This window comes from Lissotriton vulgaris, chromosome 5, assembly GCF_964263255.1.
Source record: "Lissotriton vulgaris chromosome 5, aLisVul1.2, whole genome shotgun sequence".
Taxonomy (NCBI): domain Eukaryota; kingdom Metazoa; phylum Chordata; class Amphibia; order Caudata; family Salamandridae; genus Lissotriton; species Lissotriton vulgaris.
The window spans coordinates 1,838,951,268-1,838,966,663 of NC_141693.1; the positions used below are offsets into that span (position 1 = coordinate 1,838,951,268).

At 45.2% G+C, this 15,396-nt stretch overlaps 1 protein-coding gene across 2 annotated transcripts in view; it reads right to left on the bottom strand.

Moving 5' to 3' along the window:
* NPEPPS (aminopeptidase puromycin sensitive) overlaps positions 1-15,396 on the bottom strand; it is a 1,004,488-nt gene that overhangs the window by 385,718 nt on the left and 603,374 nt on the right. For both annotated transcript variants that reach the window (XM_086924308.1, XM_086924309.1), the window contains exon 12: positions 8,091-8,151. In XM_086924308.1, the coding sequence (XP_086780434.1) occupies positions 8,091-8,151 (61 nt within the window). The remainder of the gene's footprint in view (positions 1-8,090; positions 8,152-15,396) is intronic.

Sequence of the window (15,396 nt, forward strand, 5' to 3'; positions counted from 1 at the left end):
TGGACTCAAGGACCAAGGCAGGCACATGTGAAGATGTAGTCGGCAGATAATCGTTCGGCCATCAGGGATCAACACTTCAAAACTCTTGGTCATGACGGCATCATAGCGCTAGGCAGGGGCAAGATTTCAAGGTTTCCATTAACTGTCTCCTGCTTGGGGACTGCTTCCTAAAAGAGTGACATCTTCAAAGGAGAACTAGGGATAGATTCACTCATACTTGAAGACTAGTTGGGGCAGTCGGGAGCAAATCAAGGATGGGCAGAGAAGAGTCCAGAAGCGCTGTTTAAGTCAAAGGATATGGGATCTGGGGCTGGTCTTTGAGCTCTAAGATGAGTTGGGAGACTATGTATGTAGGTTAGCTGGTGCTGCATTGCAAATAAAGGAAGCTGCACGGGAGGCTAATGGATCAGAGCAGAGTCCCTATGCTTCACCTTCAAGAGTCAATTCAATTCAGTAATTTATATAGCGCGCTACATACCCAGAGGGTCTCAAGGCGCTTGGAGAGGGGTGGGGAATTACTTGTCGAATATCCAGGTTTTAAGTTGCTTTCTGAATGCTAGGTGGTTCTGAGTGAGGCGAAGGTGAATGGGGAGTGAGTTCCAGGTTTTAGCCGCCAGGTAGGAGAAGGATCTTCCTCCCATGGTGGTTTTGTTGATGCGAGGTACAGCAGCAAGGGCTTGGTGGGAGGAGCGTAGCTGGCGGGGGGGGGGGGGGTGTAGAAGGAAAGTCGTGTGTTGAGGCATTCGGGTCCAAGTTCGTGTGTGCGTGGGTTAGAAGGCCGAATGTTATCCTCTTATTCATGGGGAGCCAGTGGAGGTTTTTCAGGTGACCCGAAATGTGACCTTTACGCGGAATGTCTAGAATGAGTCTGGCTGATGCGATCTGGATGCGTTGGAGTTTTTTCTGAAGTTTTGCGGTGGTACCAGCGTATAGGGTGTTTCCGTAGTCCAGGCGGCTTGTGACCAGTGCGTGGGTGACTGTTTTTCTAGTTTCAGTGGGGATCCATCGAAATGTTTTTTTGAGCATGCGAAGAATGTTGAAGCAAGATGATGAAACGGCGTTGACTTGTTTGGTCATCGAGAGTGAGGAGTCCAGAATGACGCCCAGGTTTCGTGCGTGGTCTGTTGGGATGGGTGCTTGTCCAAGGGACTCTGGCCACCACGAGTCGTCCCAGGCGGAGGGGGAGGTACCTATGATAAGGACTTCTGTTTTGTCGGAGTTCAGTTTCAGGCGGCTGCGCTTCATCCACTCGGCTACTTCTCTCATTCCTTTATGTAGGTTGATTTTGGCGGTGTTAGGGTCTTTGGTGAGTGAGAGGATCAGTTGAGTGTCATCAGCGTAGGAGATGATGTTGAGGTTGTGTTGACGTGCGATGGCCGCAAGGGGGCTCATGTATACGTTGAAGAGGGTGGGGCTGAGTGAAGATCCTTGTGGCACGCCGCAAATGACTTCAGTGGCCTCTGACTTGAATGGTGGGAGGCGGACTCTGGGTTCTTCCGGTGAGGAACGAGGTGATCCATTCCAGTGCTTTTCCTTGAATTCCGATGTTTGAGGCGTATTAACAGGGTGCTATGACAGACTGTGTCGAAGGCCACGGAGAGGTCGAGGAGGATGAGGGCGACTGTGTCTCCATTGTCCAGTAGAGTTCGAATGTCGTCTGTTGCTGCGATGAGTGCGGTCTCAGTGCTGTGTTTGGCTCGGAAGCCGGAATGTGAGGAGTCGAGGGATGTGTTGGTTTCGAGGAAGGCGGCGAGCTGGTTGTTGACAGCTTTCTTGATAACTTTGGCCGGGAATGGAAGGAGCGAGATGGGGCGGTAGTTTTTGAGTTCGGTGGGGTCAGCTGTGGGTTTTTTCAGAAGGGCGCTGAGTTCGGCGTGTTTCCAGCTATCTGGGAAGGTGGCGGAGTTGAGGGAGCAGTTGATGACATCTCGGAGGTGGGGTGCGATGATGGAATCTGCTTTGTTGAAGATGTGGTGGGGGCATGGGTCTGTGGGGGATCCTGAGTGGATGGAGTTCATCAGGCGGATGGTATCATCAGTGGAGATTGGGTTCCAGTCATTAAGGATGTTCAAGGGGGGTGAAGGTGTGGCAGAAGGTTGGGTGGGTTGGTCTCCGGGTTGGTTGTCGAAGCTGTTGTGGATGTCTGCGATTTTGTCGTGGAAGAACGAAGCTAGGGAGTCGCAGAGGTCTTGAGAGGGAGTGATGTCGTTGGAGTTGGCAGTGGGGCTGATGAACTCTTTGACGATGTTGAATATTCCTTGCTGTTGTGAGCGTTGTTGTCAAGTCGGTCTTTGAAAGCGGCTTTCTTGGCAGTTCGGATCAGTTGGTGGTGTATGCGGGTGGCGTTTTTGAAGGCGTCTCTGGTGCTGGTGTTTGGGTCTTTTTTCCAGGCCTTCTCAAGGGTGCGACAGGATTTCTTAAGATCATCGTTAAACCAGGGGGCGTTTTTGTTGCCTTGTTTGGTTTGACGTTTTTTCAGGGGTGCTAGGTTGTCGGCGCTGTTGGTTAGCCATTGAGTGAGGTTAATGGCTGCCTGGTTGGGGTTCGAAGAGTGGGCAGGGGGGTTTTGAAGAAGCGATGAGGAGATCTGGTCGATGGTGATTTTGTTCCAGTTTCTTCGCAAAGTAGGTTGAGGGTGGTTGTGGGTTGTGGTCTTATTGTAGATAAAGTGAATGCAGCTGTGGTCCGTCCAATGGAGAACTGTGGTGTGACTGAAGGAGATATGTTTGCTGGAGGTGAAGATAGGGTCGAGTGTGTGACCTGCGTAGTGAGTGGGGGTATTAACAAGTTGTTTGAGTCCGAGGTTGGCGAGATTGTCCAGAAGGGCGGTAGTGTTGCTGTCGTTGCTTTTTTCCAGGTGAAAATTGAGGTCTCCCAATAGAATGTAGTCCTTGGAGGGGAGGGCGTGTGGGGTGATAAAGTCAGTGATGTCTTCACTGAATTGTGCTCGAGTCCTGGGGGCCTGTAGAGGAGGGTGCCTCAGTGTGGTCTTGGGGTTGGTGTGGATCTGGAAGTGAAGGTGTTCGGTGCTAGCGAGGTTGACGTCTGAGCTGGTTGAGATGCGGATGGAATTCTTGTGGACGATAGCGATGCCTCCTCCTGTTTGCTTGTTGCGGTCTTTTCGGATGATCTTGTAGCCTTCCGGGATGGCAATGGTGATGTCTGGGGCTGAGGAGGCGCTCATCCATGTTTCAGTTAAGAAGGCGACGTCCGGAGAGATGGTGTCTAGTAGATTCCAAAGGTCGATGGCGTGTTTGTGGACCGAGCGGGTGTTGAGCAGGATGCATTTAAGGTGGTTGGTGTCAGGTCTCTGTTTGGTGTTAGTGGAAGAGGAGTTGGTCTTGGTCCCGTCAAACTTGCAGGAGTTGCATGTGAAGGGTCCATGGGTGTGTCCAGGGGCGGCTTGGGCGCAGTTGGAGAGTCGGCCGGGGTTAAGGGCTAGGAGGGTGGAGGCGGCGTAAGTAATGCGGGTGGAGTGGGTGGGACGGGGGCCAGGGGGTCTAGCGCTGGGCGCGGGCTTGGCGCGGACAGGCGTAGACGGGCTTACCTTTGGCGCACCTTCGGCGCGACGGTAGCGCGTGACCGCTGCGCGTTGGGTCATCAGTCTTAAGTGGAGAGTGGAGGGGGCGGAGCGTGGGAGGGGCAGCTGGGAGGCGGTAGTGGGGAGGGTAGGCGGGCCAAGGGAAGCACAATCACAAGATGGTGGTCGGGGATAGAAACCGAAACTGAGGCGAAGTAAACAATCAGCAATGGCGAGTACACAGTTAAAAACAAGAGCAGGCTTTTACAATGTCTCTGGGCAGTCGCGCTTAAGAGCCAATCATTAAGGTGCGGCGCTACGGTGAAATGCGCTCGACCAGCTGACAATGGAAGTATAAAAGAAGAAATGCAGCAGGCTACGATACCAAGCGCCGATGGCAGGGCAATGCTCTTCTGGTGTTGCAGTAGCGGAGAGCAGGGAAAGCGCTTCAGGGAAGGCGCTATGAACGGAATCATGAGGCTTGGGGAGCGACCGCTTTGGCACAAGTCCAGACGGTCACAGCGGAATGTAGGAGGAGGAGGTGAGCTATCTATTCGTGGGTGGGAGGGGCAGCTGGGAGGCGGTAGCGGGGAGGGTAGGCGGGCCAAGGGAAGCACAATCACAAGATGGTGGTCGGGGATAGAAACCGAAACTGAGGCAAAGTAAACAATCAGCAATGGCGAGTACACAGTTAAAAACAAGAGCAGGCTGTTACAATGTCTCTGGGCAGTCGCGCTTAAGAGCCAATCATTAAGGTGCGGCGCTACCGTGAAATGCGCTATGACCAGCTGACAATGGAAGTATAAAAGAAGAAATGCAGCAGGCTACGATACCAAGCGCCGATGGCAGGGCAATGGGCTTCTGGTGTTGCAGTAGCGGAGAGCAGGGAAAGCGCTTCAGGGAAGGCGCTATGAACGGAATCAGGAGGCGTGGGGAGCGACCGCTTTGGCACAAGTCCAGACGGTCAAGAGTATCTGGAAAGGAATTTTAGTTTAAGATGGAGGGCAATACTGAGGCAATGCCTGCACTTCTGCTCAAGAGAGATGGCTTTGGCACCTCTTGGGACCATGGTTCTGTCTGATCAGTCTACAATGAAGTTCACGTTTCCAAAGAGGGTGCAGCCAGAGGAGAATCTCAGTCTACAGAGCTCATCGTCTACGGAGCTCATCGTCTACGGAGCTCATCGTCTACGGAGCTCATCGTCTACGGAGCTCATCGTCTACGGAGCTCACCGTCTACGCGGAGCTCACCGTCTACGCGGAGCTCACCGTCTACGCGGAGCTCACCGTCTACGCGGAGCTCACCGTCTACGCGGAGCTCACCGTCGACGAGCCTACCGTCGACGAGCCTACCGTCGACGAGCCTACCGTCGACGAGCCTACCGTCGACGAGCCTACCGTCGACGAGCCCACCGTCGACAAGCCCACCGTCGACAAGCCCACCGTCGACGAGCCCACCGTCGACGAGCCCACCGTCGACAAGCCCACCGTCGACGAGCCCACCGTCGACGAGCCCACCGTCGACGAGCCTACCGTCGACGAGCCTACTGTCGACGAGCCTACCGTCGACGAGCCTACCGTCGACGAGCCACCGTCGACGAGGCCACTGTCGACGGGACATATCGTAGACGAGTCAGAGGATACATAGACCGTATCGTCAACAAGCTGGCACATTTTCACGTAGAAAAGTGCGCAGTGTGAGTCTAGACGCCTGAGAGTAAATCTCGTGGGCGTAGATGTGGGAGGCAGACTCAAAGAAGGCCAGAGACCTCTTAATTGTGATGTTACTTCAGCTGGTGAAGTAGAGTAGAAGCATCACTGAAAACGTGAATGTGCAGGACAAACAACAAAAATTCCTCCCACATCAGAAGGGGGGTACAGTCTAAGCACAAGAACAACCCCTTCTCCTCTTACCATGTCAGAGACAAGCAGAGTGTTTCCATATACTCTTCATGAGGGTTCACAGGAAAAGGTCACAGCTTCCTACAAGTGACACAGGGTCTGAACGTAGACTTCATGTAAGAAGACAGTACAAAACTGTGATATTAAGAAGAAAAATTGAAGAAAATTGAAGAAAAACTGAGCAGAGCTCAGGGAGACTCCCTTCACACGACGTGCGGTAGAAAATCTGAGGTGCTGAGCTCTGAGGAGAAGGTTCTAGAGGGTTGCTGGCGCCTGATTGGCTGTAGTTTGGACCAACATAATGACAATGATAGACTGCAAATGGTTTTTTCCTTTTCCATGCATTCCTATGTAGAAATATGTGTAGGCTTGTTATGGCTTTTTTCTATTACATATTTCAGGTTTTATGTTACATATTTATATATATATAGTATATATTATTGCTATTTTATTTACCGTGGGACTCCCACTCCGACGACGGGGGATATTCAAGCATGTGAATCTATGAAAGACACCCCTAATACTGGAGAACTTACTCAAACTGAAGAAAGAGGACAGATAGGGAACACAGTAAATACAAGCTAAAAAAATTAATAAGTGTAACGGGGTCAATCCACTGTTTCGGAAAAGTGATTAAGTGCAAGTGACAGGTTTCCCCTTTGCACCATTTGACAGAAAAAAATAAAACTGGAGAGGGTGTACATATGCAGGGTGGTGGGGGACAAGAGTCACAGGACGCAGGTCTGTGTGTGAAATAAAGGTGCACCTTGATCTGAATTAATGGAGTTTCTAACAGCGTCTGGTTATAATGCAAGGATAAGAGTGTCCACAAAGTTGCCGATGGTAATGAGAGAGGAAGTAATAGTGTTTCCATTTCTTTTAGGGAAATATGGCACTTTCCATTTCTCTAGGATGAGCATAGGTTACCATTGTTCCTTGAAAGGCACACTGTCCTCCGTCCCATTCCAATCAAATCTCTACAATTATTTTTTTCCGCAATAACCTTAAAAATGCTGAAGGCAGTGCTGTGTACCCAATTAAGAGTACCACAGAATCATGCAGAACAGGCTTTTAAGTCGTGCCCAGTGATATTTAAACACAGGGTGTGGCTTCTGGTCTCTTGCATCAATGGGCCATAGGGTTTGTATGTGCCACTCAAGTTCTGAGGATAAGTTCTGGAACGTAGCCTACATTGCAACTGTTTACAAACAGACTTGAAAATGAGCAACCATCTGCAGCTTTATTGATAACATTTATTTTGTCAATGGTGATGAGATTCACACTGGAACCATCGGTTCTGGTGTAATTTTGAACATCGATGTATAAAGAAAATAAAGGCCGTCAAACAAACAAGAGCAAAGGTCTGTACCTAAATTGATGTCAATGGTGATCTGCAATGTCACCAGTGAGATCTTCTTGATGTGTATATAGATAATAAATACTATTTAAATGCATTATGAAACAAAGCCTATTCTCAAACACATCCCTTGTAGTTGTAGTGCAACTCTGGAGTAACATGCTCTGCAAGTAGCTCTTCTTAATATAACTATAAATAGTAACAAGACTGCAGTTCCTATGTTACAAAACGTGGAAACAGCAGATTTTGATTTCTAAATGTTGAGAGAAGTTTCCTCATGGTAATGTCATCTTCAAAATACAGCTTGGTGACAAAGAATCTCATATCACCAAAGGGCCCTCGAAGCCGAGGCAATCAAGAGCGACTACCTTCATGACAGCAAAGATAAAACAGACCTGTGAAAGGTAACACTGAATTTAAGAAAAAGATCCCTTGCAGTATCAAAAGATGGGGAAGGAAGGGGCTCATACAAATACCTTCCGGGTCAGAAAAAAGACAACATGGTGAAACAGGATCACAGCCACAAGAAAGGAGTATGGGGTAGCTCATACTAAAGGGACAGACTTCAAATTACAGCTTATTTCTAAAGAACATACTGCATGCAGGAGGCATCCCTAGAATCTTCTAAAACTGATTAAGCCTCCCAAATTATGGAAGTACTCTGACAAGTAGGTACTCAAATTCAATCATGGACATCAGTAGAAATGGAAATATACTCAGATTTGTTATTTATATGCCAAATGGCTGGCTCAAACCTTGTCATAACTGATGAGTGAGCCAAGGGTAGAAGGGCCAGTCATAAAATTATTATCAGGATCACAGATTTTATGAACCAACAAAACCAGGTGCCAGACAACTAGATTTAGCTTTGGTTCCTCATGAGGCTTTTGTTTCTCCTAAGGACAAAAATAATGTAAAAAATGACTCAAAGGTCAAGAAATATGCCAACATAAACTAATATATAGAAGCCACTCAAAACGTAATAAATAAGTAATTAAATCATGACAAGCAAAGGCTGAAACTTAGGCGGCCACAGAGCACTGCCTGTTATCTCGGCCTTGTGCATGTTCATGTCTAAAAGTGATAGAGGTCCACTTTGGTTTGTGAAGTTCTCAGCTGTAATCATATGGAGATTACCTGTGTGGATTGCATAAATGTTGTAAATGAACATCATATAATGAGCACATATGGTTATTTAGAGGTGACAGATGGATAAGCACAGGTGTTCGGAATCTGACTTATAGATGGAAGGCTGGTCCAATGTAGAGTTCAATGAAATCTAAAGCATTGCAGATTCAAGAGAACTCATTACCTGTGGCTGCATTCTTATGCTGGAACGTGGTAAGGTACAAATGCATTCCTTCCCTGAAGTTCTGAAAACAAAATAGTAATGTTTTATTAATATGTTGGAGAAATCAGGATGTGTTTCTTTGCTAAATCTAATACTTCCCAGCAAGTGCGGACATGTGTAGAAAAGCAGTGTGATAAAGACAGCCTGGGATTGAGATGTTGGGCTACTTAAAAAAAAAAAACCACAGCAGATCAAAATACAGAAATGAAACTTGCTAAATATATACCGCACGTCATTAGTCCAAACAAATGTAACCACACAAGTGGTATATGCTCCACCGCATAGCTACATGAACAGGAAGGAAACCATAGTGACTACGCCCCTTACTTGTAATCCGATTTCTGCGCCATAGGAACCATCATCGAACACACACAAACAATTAAATCTAAAAATCAATTATTAAAAGCAGATAAGGCCTCTTGGGGTTGCAGTTGCTCAGCTTTGTTGCAACTTCAATAAAAAAAATAATTGATCCATAAAAGCAGATACAACAAGAGGGTCAGGTCTTCACAAACTGGTGTAATGGTTACATGTTTTAAAAACACTTAATTGCTAGCACATGCAACTAGAACAGGCAAATATAAACATAACAGCCTAGCTTTGGTGGCTAAACGCAAAAATATTTTCCAATTAAAAAATAAAATTATTATGTACAATTTTACTACAAAAGTACAGGCCCTCTCTAACTGGCAGACTACTTAGAACAGGTTTAATTCGTTTTATCCTCCTCAATAGAACCTATGAAAGCCTTTCAAATGAGATGTCCTGTGAATACAACTTTAGTTGGTAATGCGCTTCGGCACAGACGCCATGCGAGATAGCTTTTAGCACAGCAGGTAAGAGTAGTATGTAGAAGCTGGTGAACGCAGTATTGTGCACATGTGTACTGTGAAAGCAATTAAGTTCATAAGGAAGAGATCTGCAAGTAAAGACAAGCTTTTGGGGAGGCGAATGGGTGCATGAGAATCTACAGAACTACATGCTATGATTTACAGGCCAAGTTTCCCTTTAGTAGCATGTGTTGCTGTAGATAAACATGCTTTGCATGGACTGTAAAGCAGTACCGCTCTACAAGCGGTGACTAGCGTGTGAATGATGCCTGAAATAAAGTGTCTGTCTGGCCAACCACTGCCAGCTGAAAATTACAGGCATCCACACAGCAGTTTTTGGTAAAAGTGTGTAGAGCTGACCAAGCAGCTGCCTTACATATGTCAGCTAGTGGGATGCTGACTAGAAAGACTATGGTTGTGGTTTTTGTCATGCAGTGTTCCCTGGAGCAACAAGGAGGTCTTTGCAACGGCTACAAACTACTCACCAGTCTTAAAGAAGGGCTTGGTCCTGGTGATGTTCTAAACGGGACTTGTTTGACTACTAGGGTGTGAAGGGTTCTCTCTGCCACCAACTGTGGTTGAGGGGAAACAAGACTGGAAGCTTTATCGTTTGCCTCTAACTCACTGATGTGTCAGAGCTGTTATAATAAGGAAGGCTATTTTCCAAGGGAGCAACTGAACAGAGCAAGCCACCATGCCTGCAAAAGATGTACTCCGAAACTCCGGTCAGACAAACCCTGCTGGTGTGGGTAAGAGTGAGTGAAGAGCCAGAAGGCCCAGGTCGAACTTGTCTGAGCTGGAATACTTGCCTTTTCTAACAGAGTTGGAGTGGGACTCCTGGAGTCAGAGTGCGAGTAGGCCCTTACCTGAATGTTGCCTATAACCAATGAGAACTAACCACTACATTAGTGAGAGGAAGTGGGACTCAGGGGGCTGACTATTAAACACCAGAGCTTTAACTTCTATTTTGTGTGTCATATTTCACTTTGTGATCACATATAAATACTCCTTTTGCCAGAAAAGAAAGTATTTGACTAGGCAATCATTTAATAATGCTGCAAATGAAGGTATGTTGAGTTGTGAGCCTGCGTGCACCCCCCTGTGTCTGATGGGACACCAGGAGTAAAAGGCTCAACCACCAGTCCTCTGAAAGGAGCTCTGACAGAGTGAGATGTATAGCAAGAAGATCATGAAGATGGAGGTAGTTAATGTGCCGTCTCTGGTGTTAAGGGCCCCACACGCCCTGTTGGGTCACTTGGTTGAAATGCGCCCCATAGCCAAAGAGGGAGGCGTCAGGGTGATGGTGATTTGCTGAATGGGGTCCACGAAAGTCCTGCACAGCAAATAGCATTCTTGTAGTGGACGCATATGGAATTTGCCATGGGATACAATGGTGATTGAGTAAGCCATCATGCTAATACTCTCCGTGGGCTCCGATTGGATTTCCCTTTTACCACCTTGAGGAAGTGCCATTTACTGTGAACCTCCGGCTGCAGAGCAGCACACTGGTAGTATGGGTATGGGCTAAGCACTGGGGCTTGCCTGTGCTCTCGATAAGCCAATCATTGAGGTAGTGGAAAACGTGGATGTCCCCCTTATATAAGTGGGCTGCTACCATTGCTAGGGAGTTTATAGGTGTTGAATTTGAATGATCAAAGGAAATGTGGAAAACACAGATTCTCATAGCCCTATTTGTACACGTCTAAATTTAATGGCAGAAAAAAAGATATCAATACACAAAAAAGTCCTGGAATATGTCTACGAAGGAATGTTCATCAATTCAATTTGTGAAAATCCTTAAAAAGATATACCATTGAGTCGGTGCCCATGCAGATTGTCAGCTACAGGTGTAGTCACTGTACATTCAGTGACTCAAAACCCTTTCCTCGAAGAACAACTTGCAAATATCTTAGCTCAACACTAGATGGCAGGAGAATGCAGAACATGGGTATCTACAGCAACACACTGTGTATGTGTGTGTATATATATATATATATATATATATATATATATATATATATATATATATATATATATATATATATATATATATATATATATATGTATATACACATATATATACACACGTACATACATACAGGCGCACACGCATTTTATTACAAGAGCTTAGCAAGACAGTTAAACCTAAAAACCTGGAGTCCATGTAAGGCTCAACTTCCGTTCTAAAGTAAGATCATTACAAGACAGAAGAAAATGCACCCAGATAGGCATCAGCCATGAAATGCTGGGATTGCTCAATTAAGCAACAGTATGCATTTATCATCATGCAATGCACTGACAGGTACTACAGTACGCTGCTTCATTTTTTATATGACTATTTGATTCTCACTGTACACATAAAAAATGAAGAATCTTGTCAGGGAGGTGACTGGGATGAAGATTCCTCTGATGTAGAAACAGACTTACAAGTAAGCAATATTTCCTTCTCATAAAAGGCTCTTTACTAACAGTTACAAAAAATTGAAAATAGGTCCACTGTATCAGATCATAGTTAGTATCTAACAAAAAACAAACAAAGGTTTCTATACACAGTAGCAACTTTCTAACCAAACACGTTCCTCAACATGGCCTTGCCCATTTGAGAATCAGCTCTTTAATCTGAGTTTAGACAGCAGTGTCTAGTGAATGATTTTATAGATCTCTATAAAGCCTGCAGCCACTTTGCAAATATTCTAAATTGGGGATCATAATAAAGACTGGGTGACGTCTATCTCTTATCAAATGAAGCTTTAAATAGCCGGTTGACCTTTTTGCTAATAGTAACATAACGGTGTACAAAACAATCCACCCAGAGATGAACTGTTTGTATCTAGGCATCTAAATTCTATTCGTGTCATAGCTGGCAAATTGTTGCCTAGGCTTTCAAATACCCTTGCTTTTGTCCAGGCAGAAAACCAGGACACACCGGACATCCAGATTATGTAAAGACTGCTATCAATGGAGAGAATAGATATTTTTAAAATACAAGCAATGAAATAGATTGTTTCACATCGAAATTTACCACTACCATACAAGTATGGTGATAGGAAACTTAAAACCTCCATTTAACCTAAATGAGGTGCCCAAAGAAGGCAATGGGTGCCTAAGTTGTACAATCATAGGTTACTTTGCATCCGTGATAGAAGATTCTGGGTGCAGAGCAGTTTCCGGGTTCCTCCTAACATGTGAAGCAGCACTACCACTTTCTTGGCTAGACAAAAGCACTGGGCAGTGCTCTGGTTTGGAATGCCTAACATTTTATCATGAGCCACAGAATTATAACTATTGGTAGAAAGTTATAGGGAGATCTTGTTGACCAACTTATCAAAAATGAATTTTTAGTGGAATCTTGATTCAAGATACAACATTTGGGAATTAACTGCTTACTGATACTGCACAGAGGTCTGTTTATAGACAGGCCAATTCATAGACATCATCTAGAACTCATCGGTTGTTCTTATTGTATTTCCAGATATTCTGCTGTTATTAAAGATGCCTGGAAACTACCCATTTCCAAATTGCTTATGCTTACAGATGCGTCCTGGATTAGAATTGTGGTCTTGGTTTAGATAGTAAGTGGTTGTGGTGATGTCCATTTCAACCACCACTCTTATCCGCCATCAGAGACAGATGCCGTGAGGACTAGATGCGTCACTCTGAACTCCAATAGGTTGATCTGGGCCAGGTTTATTGTATTGGTAACATCCCACACAAGCCCCAAAACTTGTTTAAGATGCACTTGTGCCAAACATTTTGTTAAGGAAATCCTGGTAAAACACTCTCTCTACTGTCACGTTGGGGATAACTTAAGTATTACCTTCATTTAGTTTGTGAACTGTAAGAGAGAAGCAAATTCAACAAACCACTGGCAATAGCTCTTGTTTTGCACACACAAACTACATAGTTTCCTGATAAATTCTCTGATCAAGGGGCCTTTCATGGTCTAGTGTTTCAACTCGGGAAACCAATGACACAACGTGTTCAACATTTGCGTTTCTACTGTTTTAAAACTACTGTGCATACTTGCGAAGGATTAGACTGATTCCGCACACCTCCTCCTGATACGGGTACTTATGAAATTGTGCACGAGGTCGTGAGAAGGCACAGGAGAATGGCATACAACAATGAGTCTTCCACAAGTAGTTTCTCTTTCTTCTATGTGGAACCATGATCTGCTTTATAAACCTGTAAATCAGAGGCCCCATGTGTGTTGGACTATCAGGGATGATAACTTCAACAAACCAGTTTCACTAAACTGTTGCACCCACCTCTAGGTTTTGGACTATGGCAACATGATAGAACAACTGCAGGGCTACAAGTTAATCTATTGTCTTACAAATTGCTTTCCAAGTGACTTAATTGATTTCTCATACACTACTGAAATAATCCTATTTAGCCACGTATTTTGAAAAATGAAGGACTGGTCCCATACATCCTAGCTAAGAAATAGAACGATATGTAAGTGTAAGGTCTTTTTTAGGAGCTAGCCCGTCTCAATTCCCAATAATCTGCCCTGATTCATCAAAATAAGGGGCTGAGGGGAGCAACAATTAGATGTGTGGTAAGTTTTCCTGCCTAATAAATGTGATACAACTATGAATCTTCACACTTTTTTTGACTCAAGGAGTAATTCCCTACAAATTGTCTATAGTGTTTTTTCACTGAAAGGTACATTATATTACTTGGTATTGTGCAAAAAAGAGCAAACTCAATTGCACAAGGTGACATCCTTCATCAAAAAGTAGATCGTTAAGTTAGATGCAAGTTCAAGATGCGAGCCATTTAGGCCCTTTTTCCTTCTACCTAGATGACCATGCTCTAAGGCTTTCATCTGATGAGTGCTACTGCCAGAACCTGAATCTTTTGTTATCGGGACTTTTAGCTATTTTATACAACTTCAATACGTTCAAACTGATTGACCTGTATGAATGGGACCAGAGATATCAATGCACGAATATAGACCTTCAATGCTCAATTGTGTTCAACAGAGTGTGGAATCAAGCAGGTGCTCAAGAAACTCCGTAGAGAATGGGATGAGAGAAAGAAAAAAGAAAGTTGCCGGTTATGTCTCTTCTACACCTGGCAATAACCGGATTTCTTTCACTCTACACGCAATATATTGGTTTTGATAGGTATCTTTTTTTCAAGTCTAGGTAGTGCTTGTATCAATCTGACAAACCAGGAACGATTTTCTAGCACAAGATTAATTTCAAATTCGTTTTTTTTTTACTAAACTTCACGAGTTAGATCTATTTCCTATGTCACAGTACTCGGTGTGATCTCTCAATTTAGAACACAAGTTCATTCAAGTTATTATAGTTCTCAAAATGATCAAGGTTCTTTCAATCGCTTGCACTTTGTAAACAAATCATTAATTATGCACTTTGGTATTGTAAAGTCATACTGTAATCTAAACAAACAAGTTACTTACCTTAGGTAACGATATATCTGTAAGAGACATATTAGTTATGGATTCCTCACCTTAGAATTGCCCCCAGGCATCAGACTGGATCCGACGCGTTGGTAGATGGTGTCAGTCGACTTTGCGTTCGTCGGTGGCATCATGATCGCCAGAATGACGTCGGAGTACCTTAGACGCCGCCCCTGCGCACAGACGCCCGCTTTTTCAGTCCACACCAGAAGCGCAGAGCCATGCAAGACAAGGACCACTGGTGCACAAAACTAGGGCCCTGAAAGGGAATCCTTTACACTAGAAGTCAGTTCGCAGAACGGGGAGGATGGGTGGGTTGGTGAGGAATCCATAACTAATATAGGTCTCTTACAGATATATCATTACAGAGGTAAGTAATTTGTTTATCTGAAAAACCATTAGTTATGGATTCCTCACCTTAGAATAGATACCCCAGCAATACCAACCCCGGAGGGGGGTTTGCGAACTACGTTCACACCAGAAAGTCCTGGAGAATTGAATAGCCGAAGAAGCGGTCTCCGGACTTGGCTGCCCAGGCAGTAATGTTTGGTGAACGTGTGCAATGAAGCCCACGTGGCTGCCTGGCAGATGTCATGAAGAGGAACTCCACGCCTCAAAGCAGTAGTGGCTGCCGTCGCCCTGGTGGAATGAGCATGCTGCCCGACTGGAGGTGCCTTTTTCACTAAGTAATAACAAATTTTAATGCAAAGAACGACCCATAGAGAGATGGTACGCTTTTGCACGGCGCAACCTTTCTTGGCGCCCACAGCCAACAAAGAGCTGATCATCTACCTGGAAATGTTTTGTGCGATCCAAATAGAATGAAAGCGCACCTTTTGGATCCAGGCGGTGGAGCCTCACCTCCTCTTTAGAAGGATGCAGGGGCGGGAAGAAGGTGGACAAAGGGATGGTCTGTCCTATAAGGAAAGAGGTAACCACTTTGGGAAGGAAAGAAGGCGTAGTGCGAAGGACAACCTTGTCCAGATCAACAGCCAGGAAAGAAGGT